The 21414-nt window shown below is 48.7% G+C and overlaps 1 protein-coding gene across 4 annotated transcripts in view; it reads right to left on the bottom strand.

Moving 5' to 3' along the window:
• RELCH (RAB11 binding and LisH domain, coiled-coil and HEAT repeat containing) overlaps positions 1–13484 on the bottom strand; it is a 127184-nt gene extending 113700 nt beyond the window's left edge. For 2 of the 4 annotated variants that reach the window (XR_006389948.1, XM_044293122.1), the window contains exon 1: positions 12940–13484. Coding sequence is in view for 3 of the 4 variants with exons in the window: in XM_044293122.1 (XP_044149057.1) it covers positions 12940–13453 (514 nt within the window). In the remaining variant the exon portion in view is untranslated. The remainder of the gene's footprint in view (positions 1–12939) is intronic. The other 2 variants (XM_044293120.1, XM_044293121.1) reach the window with 1 other exon arrangement.
• Positions 13485–21414: the final 7930 nt, after the last annotated feature.

The following is a 21414-nucleotide window of genomic DNA, read 5'->3' as shown; positions in this document are numbered from 1 at the left end:
CGATTCCAGCAGTTGCCAGCGATGTAAAAATGCAAAAATGGCAGCATTCGTCCCATAAGACGCACTGCCATTCCCCCCCCCACACACACACACAAACACTTTGGGGGGGGGGGGGGGGGGCGTCTTATGGGGCGAAAAATACGGTAGGTTTAATCAGCAGCCTGAGAGATGGAGATCTGGCCAAACGTAAAGGCTCTATATTACATTTATAAACTAGAAATGCTGACTGGCTTCTCTAATACAATTAGTCACCAAGCACAGACAGGAGCCATCATCTACAAAGTGTTCTGTCCTGTGAACATGCAGACATGTCCACAATTACTACATATATTGTATTACAGGCAGGGTTTTCCTGGGGCTCTGATATTAATGGCCAATCCTCAACTACTGGTGACTATACATTCACTGCACTGCTGCCAAGGGTAGTGCAAACCACCATACACGCCATCTCAGTACACCCAGCAGGTCCTGCAGAAGCCAGGTGTGGAGCGTAAAACTACTAAAGTGTAATGTACGAGCAGTCAGGTACCCTAGTGATCAAGTGTGGTAAAAATAAATAGATTCAAAATAAAATGTAATAAAATCCATATCCATTTTGCAGTCCGTAATTGTGAATCCACAAAATACCGATACGGTCCTTGTGCATCCTGCAATTTTTTACTGGACACGCTGTAAAAAAAACTATTCTTGTCTGCAAAATGGACAAGAATAGGACAGGTTCTATAATTTGCGGCCCGGCTATGGACAGCACAAAAATCACAACCGTGTGCTATCCATTTTTTTTTTTGCAGACCCCTAGAAATGAATGAGTCTGTGTGCGATTTTTCTGGATCAGACATGAACCAAAAATACGGTCCAGTGTATAAGGCCTAATACAGAGGTATTCTGCAGGTCATTATTGCAGGACAACTAGTGGGCGCACAGACAGGGAACGGCGATTGTGCCACTCAAACCCCCCCCCCCCCATAATTGAACCCCTCAGCCGCTGCGTTCAATTGCAATAGCAATTGTGGAACAGATTTTTGTTCCATTCCCCCCACCCAAAAGGTTTTTACAGCACACCATATGTACTGATTATTCAAAAAAATAAAAATAAAAAAATAAAATAAAATCAAGTCCTCATATGGCAACACAGCAACAATGTTTGTAAAGCTGAAAAACGACTCCAGCCAGAAGAAGGCAAGAACCCCTCGTGAGGTAGTAAACACAAATGTGAAACAAGCCTAATCTAGAACTTCACATCAGCAGGATAGATCATCAGTTAAATGAAAGTGCAGAACCCCTTTAAGTAAATTCCTATCTGTTTTGTGATGAACTCAGTACCACACTATTACCACACCAAAAGCTGTCCATAGAAAGCCCAACAGCAACCCATCGACTGAGTCATCATAATCAGATCAGCGGGGGTCCTGGGTGTCAGACCTCCACCGATCAGCTGTTAGAAGAGGCCAGTGGCCCATTGGCGGCGCGGCGGCCTCTTCCTAGGCTAGTGACATCACTGTGCATCGGTTTCATTGCCTAGTTTCAGCTCAGCCCTATTCAAGTCAATGGGACTGGGCTCCCATACCAAGCACTGCCTCTATACAATGTACGATGCTGTGCTCGGAAAGCTGCCGAGAGCCCACCACGGCGGGGGTGCCGGGACTCGGACCCCTACTGATGTGCATAGGTGAATATCCTGAGGACAAGTCATCATTATCAATTCCTGATAACCCCGTTAACATGCCAAAATGGCACTGCTAAATAGTTTCTTTCCTAGCCAAACAGTTTTGTATTACTTTAGAAACTGAAAATTCCTCAAGGGAACTTACACACTGGTTTTTGAAGCATTTTTTGCTTGTAATAAACACCATATATTTCGTGCACATTTAACCTTTTTTTTGTCCGCACTACCTTTGTTCAGTCTTTTTTAACCTATAGAGAAAAGTGCTTGAAAGAGCATGCTGCAATTTGGGGGGAAAAAAGAAAAAAGAAAAATGGAAATGGTCTCAAAATGACACTGCAAAAAATGTTTGGGTGCATCTGAAAATCAAATCCATTCAACTGAATGAGGCTTGCAGGAATGTGTTTGCCGCCAAAACAACCCCAAGTAGATGAATGAAACTGATTCTCAGTCGCAGAAATTGTTTGGTGTGAAGGCACCCTTTGTAGGGAGTTTTAACATTCTCTATTACAGCGCTCCAGATGGCGACCGATGGTGACAAGACATTTTAGCCTTGTCGCCATTTGCGACAGGGTTGCGCGCTATAGCTGAATATTGCGGCGGGGCATGGGAGCCAATAATTGCTTGCCCGCCTATGCTACACACCTCATTGCTGTGCGTCCCGGCACAGACCTGGTCTATTTGGTAGTGAAATCCCAGCACAGGCAGGCGTGATGACATCATAACGCCCGCCTGTGCCGGGATGCACAGCAGTGAGGTGTGCGCGTCTGCGTCGCACCATCCCGGGCCGTACCAGCAGCTAGTGAGCATCAGCGAAAAGACACAGGTGAGTGTAAGATTTTAGCTTTTATTTAAATTTTAAGTGACAACATTACTGGCCGTATGGGGGGGGGGGCAGTGGGGGGACATTACTGGACGTAAAGGGGTCACTAGAGGACAGTATGGGAGGAAATTACTACTGTGGAGCATATAATTCTACTGTGGGGCAGTAATTACTATGTGTGGGGAAATTACTATATGGGGGCAGTGTGAGAAAATTACTACATGAGGGCAGTGAGGGGGAATTGGCATTTATAATTGCTGTAGACACTATAGGGACATTATTTCTAGTGGACTAGTGGAGTCACTATTTTTTCAGGAATATAATACTTGGGGCATTGGGGAGCACAGTATTGGGAATGGCAGCAGGATGACTTTGTTGGGACACCATGATGGGGGGCGGTGATGGAAAAATTAAAAAAAAATCTAACGTGTCTGTAAAACTCTGTAGAGACTAGATGTGGCTAAAAGACTTTGTCATGGGGGTCTGGGTCAAATGGAGTAGAAGAGGAAAGAGAAGATCTACTTGACAGGAGATGTCACTGGATGCAAGAGGTATGTGATGCTGTATGCTCTTATACAGTATGTAGTGCTGGCTCGTTACTGTGACCTGCGCCTCATCTTCTCCAACTCTTTTTTTAATTATAATATATATATTTTCAATATGGCGACTAAAAATGTAATTTGGCTCCTAAATCAGTGTGCACGTAGACACGCACTATGACCTGACGCTGTACACTGTAAGGTCACAGTACAGTGCGGCGGGAAGACGACAATGGAGGGTACGTGAATCTGCCGAGTGGCAGCGCCGTCCGGAGCTGGAGAGGCAAGTTTATTTATTTATTTGAAACGTCTGATCTGAGGTCTCATTGGATGCTGGGGTGTCTGATAGGGGCTAACGGATGGCGAGGAGGGTCTGATCTGAGGCTGGGAGGTTTGACAGGAGGCTGATGGAGATGGGGGTGCTGATCTGAGGCTGAGAAAGGGACAGTTGCGAAGGAAGGAGGCAGGGACAGTGGCAGGGAGAGTGAAATCTGGGTGAACCCGTCTCTGGACCCTCCTGGGATGAGCATGGCCGCCATTAATGCCAAATAAAAAACTAAATGAATAACATACTGAACTTAAAAATTAAACTGCTATGTTTGGTCAAAATGGCGCCTGTACTATTTATGTAACTTACTTACTTACTTTCACACTAGCATTTTGACTTTCCGTTTGAGAGATCCGTTCAGGGCTCTCATAAGCGGTCCAAAACGGATTGTTTTACCCTAATGCATTCTGAATGGAAAAGGATCCGCTCAGAATGGATCAGTTTGCCTCCGTTTAGTCACCATTCCGCTCTGGAAGCAGACGCCAGACGGATCCGTCCTGGCACACAATGTAAGTCAATGGGGACGGATCCGTTTTCTCCAACCAATGAGACACAATAGAAAACGGATCCGTCCTCAGTTGACTTTCAATGGTGTTCAAGACGGATCCGTCATAGCTATGTTACAGGTAATACAAACGGATCCGTTCATGACGGATGCATGCGGTTGTATTATTGTAATGGAAGCGTTTTTTTGCAGATCCATGATGGATCCGCAAAAAACGCTAGTGTGAAAGTAGCCCAAGTCACTTATATGTTAGACCAAATATAGCAAATTTTTAAGTTGAGAACTTTGTATAGGCTGCAAACAAGGTTACAAACATCCAAATGGCCCTCAGCAGCAGAAAGTTTCCCCACCCCTGGTTTATAGTATATGGGAGAAGACAGAACTTTTCTGATCTTCCGAATTGGATCCAGAAGGAAGAAGCATACCTCCTTCCTATTCTCATATTTCTCATTCCTGAGGAATGCATGTCTAGCTTTGGCACAAAAACCTGCATTAAAAACTCCAGATTTTTTATTTTCAAATGCTGTGTATAAAACAATCATAAAAATGAAATATTTGGAAGTTTTCGGAAAAAAAAAACTGGAGGAAACAAAGCCATTCATAAGAATTCATAATAACAATAGATATTCTGGATCAGGAAATGTAATTAAGCTCATGAACAAAGTCTGTAAATATCTCAGGATGTCCTGCCCATGAACCATAGAAACTAATTACATGGAAGCACTAGAGCTACTCTATAAACTGAAACTCTGGGGCAAAATCTTAAAATTTAGCTTTTGCCCATTCTAATGTGGGTTCTCTGCAATAATCCACAAGCGGATCCCATGGCCAGCCCGCAAAGTGTATGGATACCCTAAGAGCAAGAAAGGGCATAAAATAAAAACACACTAACCACTGCTCACCCATTAGATTCCCCGCTACTCCAGAGCCACTGCTACTGCAGCCATGACATTGTGTACATCATCCAGTGATGGATAATGTATGTGACCTCAGTACTGTAGACCAGGGGGACCACCAAAGCAGTGCTGCAGGACTGGAGGGGGATTTAACGGGTTAGTTGCACATCAGACATTAAAGGGAACCTGTCAGCACCAAAATGGATCATAAACCGCCAGCAGTACCTTAAGCTGTTACCATCCGGCTTCTACTGTAATGATGTTCTTGTGTAAGATGTCCAAGGCCTATGATCGCTGTAAAACAACTCTTAATCCCCCGCAGGTCGTATGCAAATGAGGCTTCCTTGCTTTGAGTCTAGGTATGCACGCCCCTCTAACTGTCCCCTCTTGTTAGACTGACAGCCTGCAGCGCGGCCGGGATGGCACAAGTGTAACACATGCGCAGTGCGCCGCTGAAACCCGGCTAACAGCGGCAACCGGAGACAGGATCGCGCCTTAGGCTACTTTCACACTAGCGTTCGGGCGGATCCGTTCTGAACGGATCCGCTCATAATAATGCAGACGGAGGCTCCGTTCAGAACGGATCCGTCTGCATTAAAATGGCAAAAAAAAAGCTAAGTGTGAAAATAGCCTCGGACGGATCCGTCCAGACTTTCAATGTAAAGTCAATGGGGGACGGATCCGCTTGAAGATTGAGCCACATTGTGGCATCTTCAAACGGATCCGTCCCCATTGACTTACATTGTAAGTCTGGACGGATCCGCACGCCTCCGCACGGCCAGGCGGACACCCGAACGCTGCAAGCAGCGTTCAGCTGTCCGCCTGTCCGTGCGGAGGCGAGCGGAGCGGAGGCTGAACGCCGCCAGACTGATGCACTCTGAGCGGATCCGCTCCATTCAGACTGCATCAGGGCTGGACGGCTGCGTTCGGGTCCGCTCGTGAGCTCCTTCAAACGGAACTCACGAGCGGACCAGCGAACGCTAGTGTGAAAGGAGCCTTACCAAGGAGCGCACCGCGTATGCGCGAGACTTATGCAATCTCGGCCACACTGCAGGCTGTCAATCTAACAAAAAGAGGGGACGGTTAGGGGCGTGCTTACCTTGACTCGAAGCAAGGAAGCTCCCGCAAGGTTTTATCTGTAGGGGTGTTTCTTAGGCGGAGCTGAGAAAATATATGACTCTTCTCTGGTAAAGCATGTAAGATATGACTCTTCAGTTAATTAGCATAAAAGGTGGGAAAGCGTTATAGGGCGATACAATAGGACAGGTTAGTCCTGAGAAGATTATGGATCGATCACTGGGAACAATCGGGGTAAACAAGCATTACGGTACATTTGGTTTAATATGTCACGGTGACAGGTTCCCTTTAAGGCTGGATTCCGACATCTGCTCTTGTTTCTGTCCGCAAAGCACATATATATGTGGATGTCTGTATGGGATCCCGACGCATCCCTTTTTTTCTGGACCCATTCATTTGAAGACGGAGTCTCTAGGTGCTGCAGCAACGCCCTAATAGCACTTAGAGGCTCATTAGCATATTATAAAAGTCATTATTTTGAGGGAACAGCAGCAGGCAGGGAGATAAAAAAATAAAATAAAATCATACAGTTATGTTCTGCTGACATCAGCACATCGCTGTCAGTCAGCTACATAACGATTTTTCTGATGACAGAAATCCTTTAAATGTTATAATTAAGGTTTAAAGAAGCAAAAATGTCTATTCTCTAACCTGTCAGAAAGGTTCAAAATGTAAATTGTAGTAAAGGAAATCTTCTTACAAGTAACTGTACTTGTGAGTTATAACCTCCCTTCTGATCCTTAGCTGTGACATGTGAGCAACATTCTGCCTCTCCAACTGACAGGAAGTCAGGAATACATAGAGAAACTGCCTTCCTGTCCACACAAGACAGTTATCTGGAGAGTAAGGCCCCCTGCACACGAACGTGTGCTTCCCGTCGCCATATTGCGGATCCGCAATACACAGGTGCCGTTCCGTGGGCATTCCGCATCACGGATGCAGACCCATTCACTTGAATGGGTCCACAAATCCGGACATGCGGAATGGAAGCACGGAACGGAACCCTACAGAAGCTTCCGTGGGGTTTCGTCCCGTACTTCCGTTCTGCAAAAAGATAGAACATGTCCTATCTTTTTGCGATCCACTGAGGCTGCCCCACGGACTGGTTTCGTGCATTGCGGCCCGCATTGCGGCCCGCAGGCGGCCTAAGAGAGTGGTCACATGACACAGCTGAGGGTCAGAGGGGAGGTTGGAACTTACAAATACAGTCAGAGGTAAGAAAATTACCTTCAGTAAAGTTTACATCATAAACCTTTCTAACAAGTCAGAGAGTAAAAACTGTCAAGACCTCCTGTTCTGTACAGGCCAATGCGGCTGCTGTAAATTATACAAATGTTGTTAACTAATCACTGGGACTGACTGTTGGGACCCACACAAATCCCTGGAACAGGGGTCCCAAATGTTCCCGTCCTGATGGTATAGCAGGCCGGCCGAGCATGTGCCCTACCGCTCCATTCATTCTATATGTGACTCTAGAAAATAGCCGAGCGCTGTACTCTGCCATCTCTAGCAGTCCCATAGAGAATGGATGCAGAAAGCTCCGCCTGCTGCTCCACCAGGTCTGGATAAAGGGACCCCCAATCTAGGGATCAGCAGAGGTCCCAGTAGTCAGTTATCCTATTCTAGCCAGTTCTAGTAGTAAAATGCGGCATGCACGCGGCCGGTATCAGGATTTTGAGGGCTTAGGCAGGATTTGGGTCCATGTTGTGGCTGCAATACACAGACTATTTTTAATATGCATTTAGGTCTCCAAGTCTGCCTTGTCTCAAGTAGTGCCTGCCCTATGTTTCACCAAGGTGTGAATTGCACCACTGACTTCTATGGGTAAAATACGGCCATCTGGTCTGGCAGAGTGGAACTGCAGACCGAAAACCCAGAGCATTTACAGTAACAGCAAAGTGGATGTGTTTAAAATCTGCGCAGAATTTCACCCTTTGCAGCGGACAAATTTCATGGCGACAAATCCACATGTAGCCCGTGTCTGTGCCGCAGGAGACATTCCACAGAAAGCTGATAAGCCAACAGGGCTGGGCAGGGGCTTGTGTCCTTCACTGCAGCAATCAGTGCAGAACAATACCGACATGGCATATAGACAGCTTCCGGGCTGCAAACCTACATAAAAAGCTAGATGCACACGTGTAGTTAGCGTGTGCGAGTCCGTGAATGACAGCCAAGACCCGATGCGGACAGCAGAGGCACGGAGCAGTAACATGACTGATAATGCTCCGTGCCTCTCTGTGACCTCTTTACTACGAAATCACAGCAAGATAAAGTTGTCACTGTGATTTTGTAGTAAAGAGATCACAGAGAGGCACGGAGCATTATCAATCATGTTACTGCTCCGTGTCTCTGCTGTCCGGAACGGGGATTGGCTGTCATTCACGCAGAGGATGTCACGCACGGCATACGCTCGTGTGAAACAGCCCTTACTGTTTTACGCTGTGGTTTCTCCGCACGACAATCTGTGCAGGTAGTCTTGGGTCAGGGTCACACCGGGCACAAAAACCAGAGGAAAAATCTGCTGCGGTACTGGCTGCACATGTGACCTGCAGAAAACCCACTGAGAAATCGCTGCATGAACGGACATGCTGCGGTTTTCAATTCCACCGCGCTGCAGCTTTTCTGCTGCCTGTTTTTTTTAAGCAGAAATTCTCATCCACGTTGCCTGTACTGTACTACACTGCAGATTTGGTGAATGAAAACCCACAACAGCAGAGTTCACACTTCAGTTATTTCGATCAGTTAGGGCGAACATGCTTTTTGTGCGGGTCGGATGTGGACCCATTCACTTCACTGGGACAGCTGAAGACGCGGACGACACACTGTGTACTGTCCACATCCGTATCTCCGTTCCATTGCACCCCCAAAAATATAGAACGCGTCCTATTCTTGTCCGCATGACAGGCAAGGATGGGACTCTTCTATTATGGGCCCAATAATCCAAAAAATGGGGGGCATGAGACCTTACAGTCAGCCAAAACTAGATGTGGGTCAAAGCACAGAACGGGTGCAGGTCTTTCTATTATACCTTCTATCTGAGTAGGCTTCTCTACTGGTTCCTGGATCACAATCACTGATGGAAATAACTGACCGAACAACTGAAGTGTGAACTTGGCCCTAAGATGACAGCATGTCATGTGTCCAGACAGGGCAGAGGAAAGTAAGGCCTCTTGCACACGACCGTATGGCTTTTTCAGTATTTTGCGGTCCGCAAAAAACGGATTCGCAAAAAATACGGATGATGTCCGTGTGCATTCCGTGTTTTCTGCGGAACGGAACACCCGGCCCCTGATAGAACATGTCCTATTATTGTCCACATAACGGACAAGGATAGTACTGTTCTATCTTTGAACGGAATGGAACAAACGGAAATGGAAAGCATACGGAGTACCTTCCATTTTTTTGCGGATCCATTGCAATGAATGGTTCCGTATATGGTCCATATACAGAACTTAAAAAAAAAAAAACGTAAACGTGTGCAAGAAGAGAAAGCAGAGGAGCGGTGAGTTATGGCTTCTATGTAGGAAACCTGCTGAGCTGGTCACAGCGGATTCACACACTGCGGCGGGATTTCGTTACATAGTATATCAGATAGATATCCCAGTGTTCCTTGCTGGTGCAATAGCTGCCGGCATACAGTTTGATCTGGTGATTTGTATTCTGGGGAGGTGTCAGTGTTCGTTCCGTGATTTCCATCAGTGATTGTGAACCAGGTGCGGCTCTGGTGCAGATCTTTCCCTTATGTCTAAGGAGGCTCCACTCCTGGTTTTGGCTCACAATCACTGATGGAAAATACTAACCAAACACTGACGTGTGAATACGGCCTCATGCAAGAATAGGCAGTTATATCAATGGCTGTCCGTGCCGCGAAATTGCGGAACACACACGGACGCCATCTGTGTTTTGCGGATCCACAATTTGCGGACCACATAGCACACAGCGGTCGTGTGCATGAGTCCTAAGGCATAAAGCAGTGTAATTTGATGGAAAAAGTAAGGTTCGGTCACACAACAGAACCACCGACAAAGTGTTTTTTGCGGTTGTTTTAACTTCAATACAAAACTGCACTTTTAGCTTGCGGTTTTTGGAGTGGAGCCACGTACTTCTCATTCATGTCAATGGGAGAATCAGCACGGCTTGCCCCCCAAGATAGAGCACGATGCTTCTTTATTCCATGTGGAGCGTGCTGCCTCCCATTGAAGTGACTGGGTGGCTGTTTAGAGGCGGTTTTTGGCCCAGAAAACCTCAGTGTGAACTGGCCCTATTGGTTCCACTGCAGTATAGAAAGTACATTCGCCCTTTTCTCCAGCCTCAGACAAGCACTAGGGAGAGGTCTGTCAACAAACTTGCTGACCGTTAACAATAAAAACCGACGCAACAAAAACACAACAAAGGTTTAAAAACTTCCTGAAACTCAGGAGAAATAAAGCAGAAGGTAACTCAGCTGCTTCGGCTACTTTTACACCAGGGTTACTGGTTCTGGCAAAGAACGGCCGGATCTCTCTGGACCTGGCATTGCCAGCCCCATTGACCATAATGTGGTCCAGGGGAGATCCAGCCGCTACAGCATGCGGGAACTAAGCCTTACATCACATCTACACACCCATCAGCATGCCAATAGACTCCATTATTGTCTGCGGCATCCATGGCACGCCGATGGTGTCAGTCACGGGTCCGGCACGGCTCTCAGATTTGCTGTCCTGCTCCCATGACCGGGCAGAACAATTCGAAAGATTAGTGCAGATGTGAACAGGCCCGAAACCGTACAACAGGGGTCAGCGGCCTCCAACCGATCCCAGCATGCTCCATTAACTTCTACGGATGTTCCAAGAACAGATAAGCAAGTCTGCATGCTGGGAGTTGTAGTTTCACAACAGCTGGAGGTTGCTGACCCCTTCTCTGCCCTCGGACAGACCGGTGCCTAGGGACTGCTGACAACCTCCACTGAAGAGACTGTGGTTGTCAAACTGACATAGCTAGCTGCTCTAACCTCCGTCGCAGAGCGAACAACCGCCATAGTCTGGGAGCAGAAGGTCGTTCTCCTGACAGTATCCTGCAGGACCCAGCAGCAGAATACAGTCTACAGCACCTCCTCGTCCTCCTGATTGATAGTATCCTGCAGCAGAATACAGTCTACAGCACCTCCTCGTCCTCCTGATAGTATCCTGCAGCAGAATACAGTCTACAGCACCTCCTCGTCCTCCTGATAGTATCCTGCAGCAGAATACAGTCTACAGCACCTCCTCGTCCTCCTGATAGTATCCTGCAGCAGAATACAGTCTACAGCACCTCCTCGTCCTCCTGATAGTATCCTGCAGCAGAATACAGTCTACAGCACCTCCTCGTCCTCCTGATAGTATCCTGCAGCAGAATACAGTCTACAGCACCTCGTCGTCCTCCTGATAGTATCCTGCAGCAGAATACAGTCTACAGCACCTCGTCGTCCTCCTGATAGTATCCTGCAGCAGAATACAGTCTACAGCACCTCGTCGTCCTCCTGATAGTATCCTGCAGCAGAATACAGTCTACAGCACCTCGTCGTCCTCCTGATAGTATCCTGCAGCAGAATACAGTCTACAGCACCTCGTCGTCCTCCTGATAGTATCCTGCAGCAGAATACAGTCTACAGCACCTCGTCGTCCTCCTGATAGTATCCTGCAGCAGAATACAGTCTACAGCACCTCGTCGTCCTCCTGATAGTATCCTGCAGCAGAATACAGTCTACAGCACCTCCTCGTCCTCCTGATAGTATCCTGCAGCAGAATACAGTCTACAGCACCTCCTCGTCCTCCTGATAGTATCCTGCAGCAGAATACAGTCTACAGCACCTCCTCGTCCTCCTGATAGTATCCTGCAGCAGAATACAGTCTACAGCACCTCCTCGTCCTCCTGATAGTATCCTGCAGCAGAATACAGTCTACAGCACCTCGTCGTCCTCCTGATAGTATCCTGCAGCAGAATACAGTCTACAGCACCTCGTCGTCCTCCTGATAGTATCCTGCAGCAGAATACAGTCTACAGCACCTCGTCGTCCTCCTGATAGTATCCTGCAGCAGAATACAGTCTACAGCACCTCGTCGTCCTCCTGATAGTATCCTGCAGCAGAATACAGTCTACAGCACCTCGTCGTCCTCCTGATAGTATCCTGCAGCAGAATACAGTCTACAGCACCTCGTCGTCCTCCTGATAGTATCCTGCAGCAGAATACAGTCTACAGCACCTCCTCGTCCTCCTGATAGTATCCTGCAGCAGAATACAGTCTACAGCACCTCGTCGTCCTCCTGATAGTATCCTGCAGCAGAATACAGTCTACAGCACCTCGTCGTCCTCCTGATAGTATCCTGCAGCAGAATACAGTCTACAGCACCTCGTCGTCCTCCTGATAGTATCCTGCAGCAGAATACAGTCTACAGCACCTCGTCGTCCTCCTGATAGTATCCTGCAGCAGAATACAGTCTACAGCACCTCGTCGTCCTCCTGATAGTATCCTGCAGCAGAATACAGTCTACAGCACCTCGTCGTCCTCCTGATAGTATCCTGCAGCAGAATACAGTCTACAGCACCTCCTCGTCCTCCTGATAGTATCCTGCAGCAGAATACAGTCTACAGCACCTCCTCATCCTCCTGATAGTATCCTGCAGCAGAATACAGTCTACAGCACCTCCTCATCCTCCTGATAGTATCCTGCAGCAGAATACAGTCTACAGCACCTCCTCATGACCACAGATATCCCAGCACCTCCACCAATTCTCAGAACATTACATTAAAGGCGTTGTCCAAGATGCTGGTATTGGTATCACAACACTAGGGTAACACTAGTAATGATTCACCCCATGTCACAGGGGTGGCACAATCTCAGCCCACGCGTGTTAACCCTTTAAGCACTGCATTGTGGAGATCTTCTCATGACTAGCACATCCATGTTGTGATGGGGCAGCTTCCCCGATGGAGACCACCTAGCACAGCTCACAGACACACTGACCCGCCCAAGGTGATGTCTAATAGCAGACAATGGCTCCCACCCTGCATATTCCTGTCACAGCCTCCCCAGAGGTACATGACAGGTGACAGCAGCACACGCCCCGCCCCCTGTCACCGGGTCACTCACTCAGCTGGCCGCCGGCACTGCTGGGGTTACTGATGCCCGCTGCTGTCGGAGCCCCCGCCGTCGGTCTCTCGAAATTCCCGGGATTGGAGAAATAGTCCCGGAGCCGGGGCAGCTCCCTGCCGGTCTCCAGCAGCTCGCTGTGCAGCTCCAAAGCGGTGAGCAGCAGCTGATCCCGCAGCAGCTGCGCCGCCACCGCGTCCAGTGGTACCCGCCCGGGCTCCCCCGAAGGGACGGTCAGCCGTGGCCCGCCGGGCTGCAGGAGGGCGGGCTCGCTGTCGTCCGGCAAATACCGCACAGCAAGGGAAGGGACGGGGCGGGCGTGCAGCGGAGACACATCTTCCTCGTCTTCATCCTCCTCTTCCTCTGCTTCTTCCTCCGAGTCGCTCAGAAAGGGGTTCACGCTGCTGCTGCTGCTGCTGGTACTAGGGGCCACGACAGTGGCGGAGCTGCCTGGGGCCCCGGGAGTAACACCGGAGGAGCCGCCCGGGCCTGAACCTGCTGCAGGGGCCGCCATCTTGTATTGAGGCGGGGAGGAGGAGGAGGAGAAGGACGAGATTCTGGGAGCCACCTTCCACTATTCCACACACAGAGGAGGAGACTGCTGTCAGCGCAGAGCACATGGCGCGCCTTCTCCGGGAGCGACCGCCCTGCTCCCCTCTATAATACATATACACCGGAGCAGTATATACCGGGTGTCCGTGTCATCTCCACAGGGGCTCCCCTTGTAATAATACATATACACCGGAGCAGTATATACCGGGTGTCCCTGTCATCCCCACAGGGGCTCCCCCTATATAATACATATACACCGGAGCAGTATATACCGGGTGTCCGTGTCATCTCCACAGGGGCTCCCCTTGTAATAATACATATACACCGGAGCAGTATATACCGGGTGTCCCTGTCATCCCCACAGGGGCTCCCCCTATATAATACATATACACCGGAGCAGTATATACCGGGTGTCCCTGTCATCTCCACAGGGGCTCCCCCTATATAATACATATACACAGAGCCGGCCTTAGGTGTTCAGGCTCCCTGTGCGAGCTATCCTTGTGGCGCGCCCCCCCCCCCCCCCCCCCTTCCTCAAAAAAAAAAAAATATTGTGTGGCACAGTGTAGGCTATATGTGTATAACAAACATAAAAACTTACAGTTACTTGGCTTGGCCCTTGGGGATCTCGGACGCCACTTCCACACTTTGGCCGGGGGCTCGGTGGAGCTGATGTGTTTTATCCTAATGAGAAAGATTTCATAATAAGTATTTGGAGAAGGGGCAGAGGGAAAGCAGAGCAGGGAGAGGCTGGTGCTGCTACTAGGGGGTCATACCATGGGGTAGTAATAAAGCCCACCATAATGCCCCCCCCAGTAGTAATAATTCTCCTTATAATGTGCAAAAAATACCCCCATGTAATGCCCCCATTTGAGCTAATGTCCTCATAGTGCCCCCATAATGTGCCAGTATAAAATACCCCTATATAGTGCCCCTAGTAAATGACCCCATAGTGCTCCACACCCTCCTTCCTCCTAGTGCCCCCCATAATGTACCAGTATAAAATGCTCCAGTAGATGCCCTCAGTGTCCCCCATAATTTGCAAGTATAAAATACCCCTTCTTAGTGCCCCCCGTAGATGACCCCATAGTACTCCTCTCCCCCCTTCCCCATAGTACCCACCATGTGTCCCAGTATAAAATTGTACTGTACAGAGAGCCCATATAAAATACCCCTTCTTTGTGGCCTCAGTAGATGCCCCTATAGTGCCCCCAATCATGTGCCAGTATTAACAGCCCCCCCGTGCCAGTAATAACAGCCCCCAGTAATAAGAGCCCCTCTGTGTCAGTAATAACAGCCCCCAGTAATAAGAGCCCCTCTGTGCCAGTAATAACAGCCCCCAGTAATAAGAGCCCCTCTGTGTCAGTAATAACAGCCCCCAGTAATAAGAGCCCCTCTGTGTCAGTAATAACAGCCCCCAGTAATAAGAGCCCCTCTGTGTCAGTAATAAGAGCCCCTCTGTGCCAGTAATAACAGCCCCCGCCAGTAATAACAGCCCCCCTTTGCCAGTAATAACAAACAGCCCCCGCCAGTAAAAGTATTGTACATAATAAAAAAAACAAAAAAAAACACATACTTACCTCCATGTCAGTGATGCGATGCAGGCCTCTTCTGGCCTGTGTCCCACGCTGTATGGCTCAGGCGGCGCGATGACGTAATCGCACCGCCTGCGCCGGCCTCTGATAGGCTGCCGGCCTAGTGCCTGCAGCCTATCAGAGGAAGGGAAAGGGACACACCTCTCCCTCCCCTACAGCAGCACAGGCAGGCATCTGTATCGCTGTCCTGAGGACGGTGATACAGATGACTGGAGATGAGCGCTTCCACAATGGAAGCACTCATCTCCCTGTGCCCAGCCGCCGCCGCCAGCCCGCCCCGAGGGAGAACACAAGTGCCGCCTCGCCTGCCGCATATTACACTGCGAGCTGTCGGCCGCCCGGCGCCACTGTTGCTATGGCGCCCTGTGCGGCCGCACAGCCCGCACACCCCAAAGGCCGGCCCTGCATATACACCGGAGCAGTATATACCAGGTGTCCGTGTCATCTCCACAGGGGCTCCCCTTGTAATAATACATATACACCGGAGCAGTATATACCGGGTGTCCCTGTCATCTCCACAGGGGCTCCCCGTGTAATAATACATATACACCGGAGCAGTATATACCGGGTGTCCTGTCATCTCCACAGGGGCTCCCCGTGTAATAATACATATACACCGGAGCAGTATATACCGGGTGTCCTGTCATCTCCACAGGGGCTCCCCTTGTAATAATACATATACACCGAAGCAGTATATACCAGGTGTCCGTGTCATCTCCACAGGGGCTCCCCGTGTAATAATACATATACACCGGAGCAGTATATACCGGGTGTCCTGTCATCTCCACAGGGGCTCCCCGTGTAATAATACATATACACCGAAGCAGTATATACCGGGTGTCCCTGTCATCTCCACAGGGGCTCCCCTACTAATAATACATATACACCGGAGCAGTATATACCAGGTGTCCGTGTCATCTCCACAGGGGCTCCCCTTGTAATAATACATATACACCGGAGCAGTATATACCGGGTGTCCGTGTCATCTCCACAGGGGCTCCCCCTATATAATACATATACACCGGAGCAGTATATACCGGGTGTCCCTGTCATCCCCACAGGGGCTCCCCTTGTAATAATACATATACACCGGAGCAGTATATACCGGGTGTCCCTGTCATCTCCACAGGGGCTCCCCTATATAATACATATACACCGGAGCAGTATATACCGGGTGTCCGTGTCATCTCCACAGGGGCTCCCCCTATATAATACATATACACCGGAGCAGTATATACCAGGTGTCCGTGTCATCTCCACAGGGGCTCCCCTTGTAATAATACATATACACTGGAGCAGTATATACCGGGTGTCCGTGTCATCTCCACAGGGGCTCCCCGTGTAATAATACATATACACCGAAGCAGTATATACCGGGTGTCCGTGTCATCTCCACAGGGGCTCCCCGTGTAATAATACATATACACCGAAGCAGTATATACCGGGTGTCCTGTCATCTCCACAGGGGCTCCCCCTATATAATACATATACACCGGAGCAGTATATACCGGGTGTCCTGTCATCTCCACAGGGGCTCCCCGTGTACTAATAATACATATACACCGAAGCAGTATATACCGGGTGTCCCTGTCATCTCCACAGGGGCTCCCCGTGTAATAATACATATACACCGGAGCAGTATATACCGGGTGTCCTGTCATCTCCACAGGGGCTCCCCCTATATAATACATATACACCGGAGCAGTATATACCGGGTGTCCCTGTCATCTCCACAGGGGCTCCCCGTGTAATAATACATATACACCGGAGCAGTATATACCGGGTGTCCTGTCATCTCCACAGGGGCTCCCCTTGTAATAATACATATACACTGAAGCAGTATATACCAGGTGTCCGTGTCATCTCCACAGGGGCTCCCCGTGTAATAATACATATACACCGGAGCAGTATATACCGGGTGTCCTGTCATCTCCACAGGGGCTCCCCGTGTAATAATACATATACACCGAAGCAGTATATACCGGGTGTCCCTGTCATCTCCACAGGGGCTCCCCTACTAATAATACATATACACCGGAGCAGTATATACCAGGTGTCCGTGTCATCTCCACAGGGGCTCCCCTTGTAATAATACATATACACCGGAGCAGTATATACCGGGTGTCCGTGTCATCTCCACAGGGGCTCCCCCTATATAATACATATACACCGGAGCAGTATATACCGGGTGTCCCTGTCATCCCCACAGGGGCTCCCCTTGTAATAATACATATACACCGGAGCAGTATATACCGGGTGTCCCTGTCATCTCCACAGGGGCTCCCCTATATAATACATATACACCGGAGCAGTATATACCGGGTGTCCGTGTCATCTCCACAGGGGCTCCCCCTATATAATACATATACACCGGAGCAGTATATACCAGGTGTCCGTGTCATCTCCACAGGGGCTCCCCTTGTAATAATACATATACACTGGAGCAGTATATACCGGGTGTCCGTGTCATCTCCACAGGGGCTCCCCGTGTAATAATACATATACACCGAAGCAGTATATACCGGGTGTCCGTGTCATCTCCACAGGGGCTCCCCGTGTAATAATACATATACACCGAAGCAGTATATACCGGGTGTCCTGTCATCTCCACAGGGGCTCCCCCTATATAATACATATACACCGGAGCAGTATATACCGGGTGTCCGTGTCATCTCCACAGGGGCTCCCCATGTAATAATAGATATATACAGCGGAGCAGTATATACCGGGTGTCCTGTCATCTTCACAGGGGCTCCCCATGTAGTAATACATATACACCCAAACAGTATATACCGGGTGTCCCTGTCATCTCCACAGGGGCTCCCCATATAGTAATACATATACACCCGAGCAGTATATACCGGGTGTCCTGTCATCTCCACAGGGGCTCCCCATGTAGTAATACATATACACCCGAGCAGTATATACCGGGTATCCTGTCATCTCCACAGGGGCTCCCCATGTAGTAATACATATACACCCGAGCAGTATATACCGGGTGTCCTGTCATCTCCACAGGGGCTCCCCATGTAGTAATACATATACACCCGAGCAGTATATACCGGGTATCCTGTCATCTCCACAGGGGCTCCCCATGTAGTAATACATATACACCCGAGCAGTATATACCGGGTGTCCTGTCATCTCCACAGGGGCTCCCCATGTAGTAATACATATACATCTGAGCAGTATATACCGGGTGTCCTGTCATCTCCACAGGGGCTCCCCATGTAGTAATACATATACACCCGAGCAGTATATACCAGGTGTCCTGTCATCTCCACAGGGGCTCCCCATGTAGTAATACATATACCCCCGAGCAGTATATACCAGGTGTCCTGTCATCTCCACAGGGGCTCCCCATGTAGTAATACATATACACCCGAGCAGTATATACCGGGTATCCTGTCATCTCCACAGGGGCTCCCCATGTAGTAATACATATACACCCGAGCAGTATATACCGGGTGTCCTGTCATCTCCACAGGGGCTCCCCATGTACAGTAGTAATACATATACACCCGAGCAGTATATACCGGGTGTCCTGTCATCTCCACAGGGGCTCACCATGTAGTAATACATATACACCCAAACAGTATTTACCGGGTGTCCGTGTCATCTCCACAGGGGCTCCCCATGTAATAATACATATACACCCGAGCAGTATATACCGGGTGTCCTGTCATCTCCACAGGGGCTCCCCATGTACAGTAGTAATACATATACACCCGAGCAGTATATACTGGGTGTCCTGTCATCTCCACAGGGGCTCACCATGTAGTAATACATATACACCCAAACAGTATTTACCGGGTGTCCCTGTCATCCCCACAGGGGCTCCCCATGTAATAATACATATACACCCGAGCAGTATATACCAGGTCTTCTTGTCATCTCCACAGGGGCTCCCCATGTAATAATACATATACACTGGGACAAGTATCACTAGTATATACTGGGTGTCCGTGTCATCCCAACAGGGGCTCCCTATGTAATGATACATATACACCCGGACAAGTATATACCCTACCGGGTGTCCCTGTAATCCCCACAGGGGTTCCCCATGTAATAATACATATACACCTGGATTAATATTAAATACTGGGTCTCCTTGTCATCCCCACAGGGGCTCCCCATGTAATAATACATATACACCTGGACAAGTATATACCGGGTGTCCCTGTCATCCCCACAGGGGCTCCCCATGTAATAATACATATACACCTGGACAAGTATATACCGGGTGTCCCTGTCATCCCCACAGGGGATCCCCATGTAATAATACATATACACCTGGATTAATATTATATACTGGGTCACCTTGTCATCCCCACAGGGGCTCCCCATGTAATAATTCATATACACCCGGATTAATAGTATATACTGGGTCTCCTTGTCATCCCCACAGGGGCTCCCCATGTAATGATACATATACACCCGGACTAGTATCACTATTATGTTTAAACTGTTTTATTCAAACATTTTATATGAATATTAACAAGACAGGAATAAATAGCGTACAGTGTCTGAGAAGGCTATTTACCTAGACATGCGTAGTTTAAATACAAATTCCAAATGTGCTACTCAACTCCCGTAATAAGGAGGAGCGTCCTTGGTAGAGTCATTGCCTAGACACCTACAGTGAGACGCTTTTACAAAACATTGCTAAAAACTGGAGAGGATAGCAAGAGAGAAAGTAGAAAGAAAGGAAAGAGAGTCTGTAATGGCTAAGCAGAAACAGACAGACAGCATGGAAATGGAATCTGGTGACCGCTGGAAGGTATCACTATTATATACTGGGTCTCCTTGTCATCCCCACAGGGGCTCTCCATGTAATGATACATATACACCCGGACAAGTATCACTATTATGTATATACAGTTGCAAGAAAAAGTATGTGAACCCTTTGGAATGATATGGATTTCTGCACAAATTGGTCATAAAATGTGATCTGGTCTTCATCTAAGTCACAACAATAGACAATCACAGTCTGCTTAAACTAATAACACACAAAGAATTAAATGTTACCATGTTTTTATTGAACACACCATTTAAACATTCACAGTGCAGGTGGAAAACGTATGTGAACCCCTAGACTAATGACTAATCTCCAAGAACTAATTGGAGTGAGGTGTCAGCCAACTGGAGTACAATCAATGAGATGAGATTGGAGGTGTTGGTTACAGCTGCCCTGCCCTATAAAAAACACACACCAGTTCTGGGTTTGCTTTTCACAAGAAGCACTGCCTGATGTGAATGATGCCTCGCACAAAAGTGCTCTCAGAAGACCTTTTGAAGACCTTTGAAGAATTGTTGACTTGCATAAAGCTGGAAAGGGTTATGTCACGAGGGTGTCAAGACCCACGCCTGACTCCGTTATACCCGGGGTCAGGAAGTCGCAGCGGTTGGCTGCGCGCTCTATGTAGAAAGATAGGGCTGTTTCTTTATGGTAGCTTTCTGGGTTTGCTTTGCAACCCTTTTTGGCTCACTCAGGGATCCGTAGCTCCTTCTCCTCAGCTGTTCCTTGTCCAGCACTCCCAACCTCCTTATATTCCCCTCTCACACTTCTCTGGTTGCCAGATATAGAGCTTCCTGCCTGGACTTCTATACTGACCCACTGGAGCTGTGTTGCTGCGTTCTCTGGTTGTTGGTCCAGAACGTTTCCCTCCGGATCCCTGTTGGACCTTTGTGGTCTGCTGTGGTCGCCCACCTGGGTTTATGTGTTTGTCTGTATTGTCTGTCCTTTCCCTCTTAGTGTCAGTGGTGCGGACTAGCGATCCCACCGGCCCGTTCACTATCTAGGGCTCATTTTAGGGAAAGCCAGGGTTTAGGCACGTGATCGCCGCCCGGGTGAGGAACCCGTCTAGGGACGTCAGGGCAGTCAGGTGCCATCCGCAAGGTGAGTCAGGGGTCACCACCTTTCCCTCTCCCTTGGGCAGGACTTTCCCTTTTCCCTCCCTGTGCGTGACGCCGGTCATTACATTATATCTGGCCCTTATTTTGTGTAGGTAAAAAAAAATAATATTTTTTTTTTACCTACTTAGAATCCAGTATGGATCCAATTGCTACTCTGTCCAAACAATTTCATGGCCTGTCTTTGGAGGTGGCAGGATTGAAGGCGTCGGTCCTCCAGCAACAGCAGCAATTACAACTGACCGCAAGCCCTGCGGTTGCTACTGGTAACCAGGTTGTTGCGGAACCCAAGGTCCCTCTCCCTGACAGATTTTCTGGGGGAAGGGACACGTTTTTGACATTCCGTGAGACCTGTAAATTATATTTTAAACTGTGCCTTTACTCCTCTGGTAATGAAGAACAGCGGGTGGGGGTT

Source organism: Bufo gargarizans, chromosome 5 (assembly GCF_014858855.1).
Source record: "Bufo gargarizans isolate SCDJY-AF-19 chromosome 5, ASM1485885v1, whole genome shotgun sequence".
Classification (NCBI taxonomy): Eukaryota; Metazoa; Chordata; class Amphibia; order Anura; family Bufonidae; genus Bufo; species Bufo gargarizans.
This window is presented reverse-complemented; position numbering and strand designations above follow the sequence as displayed.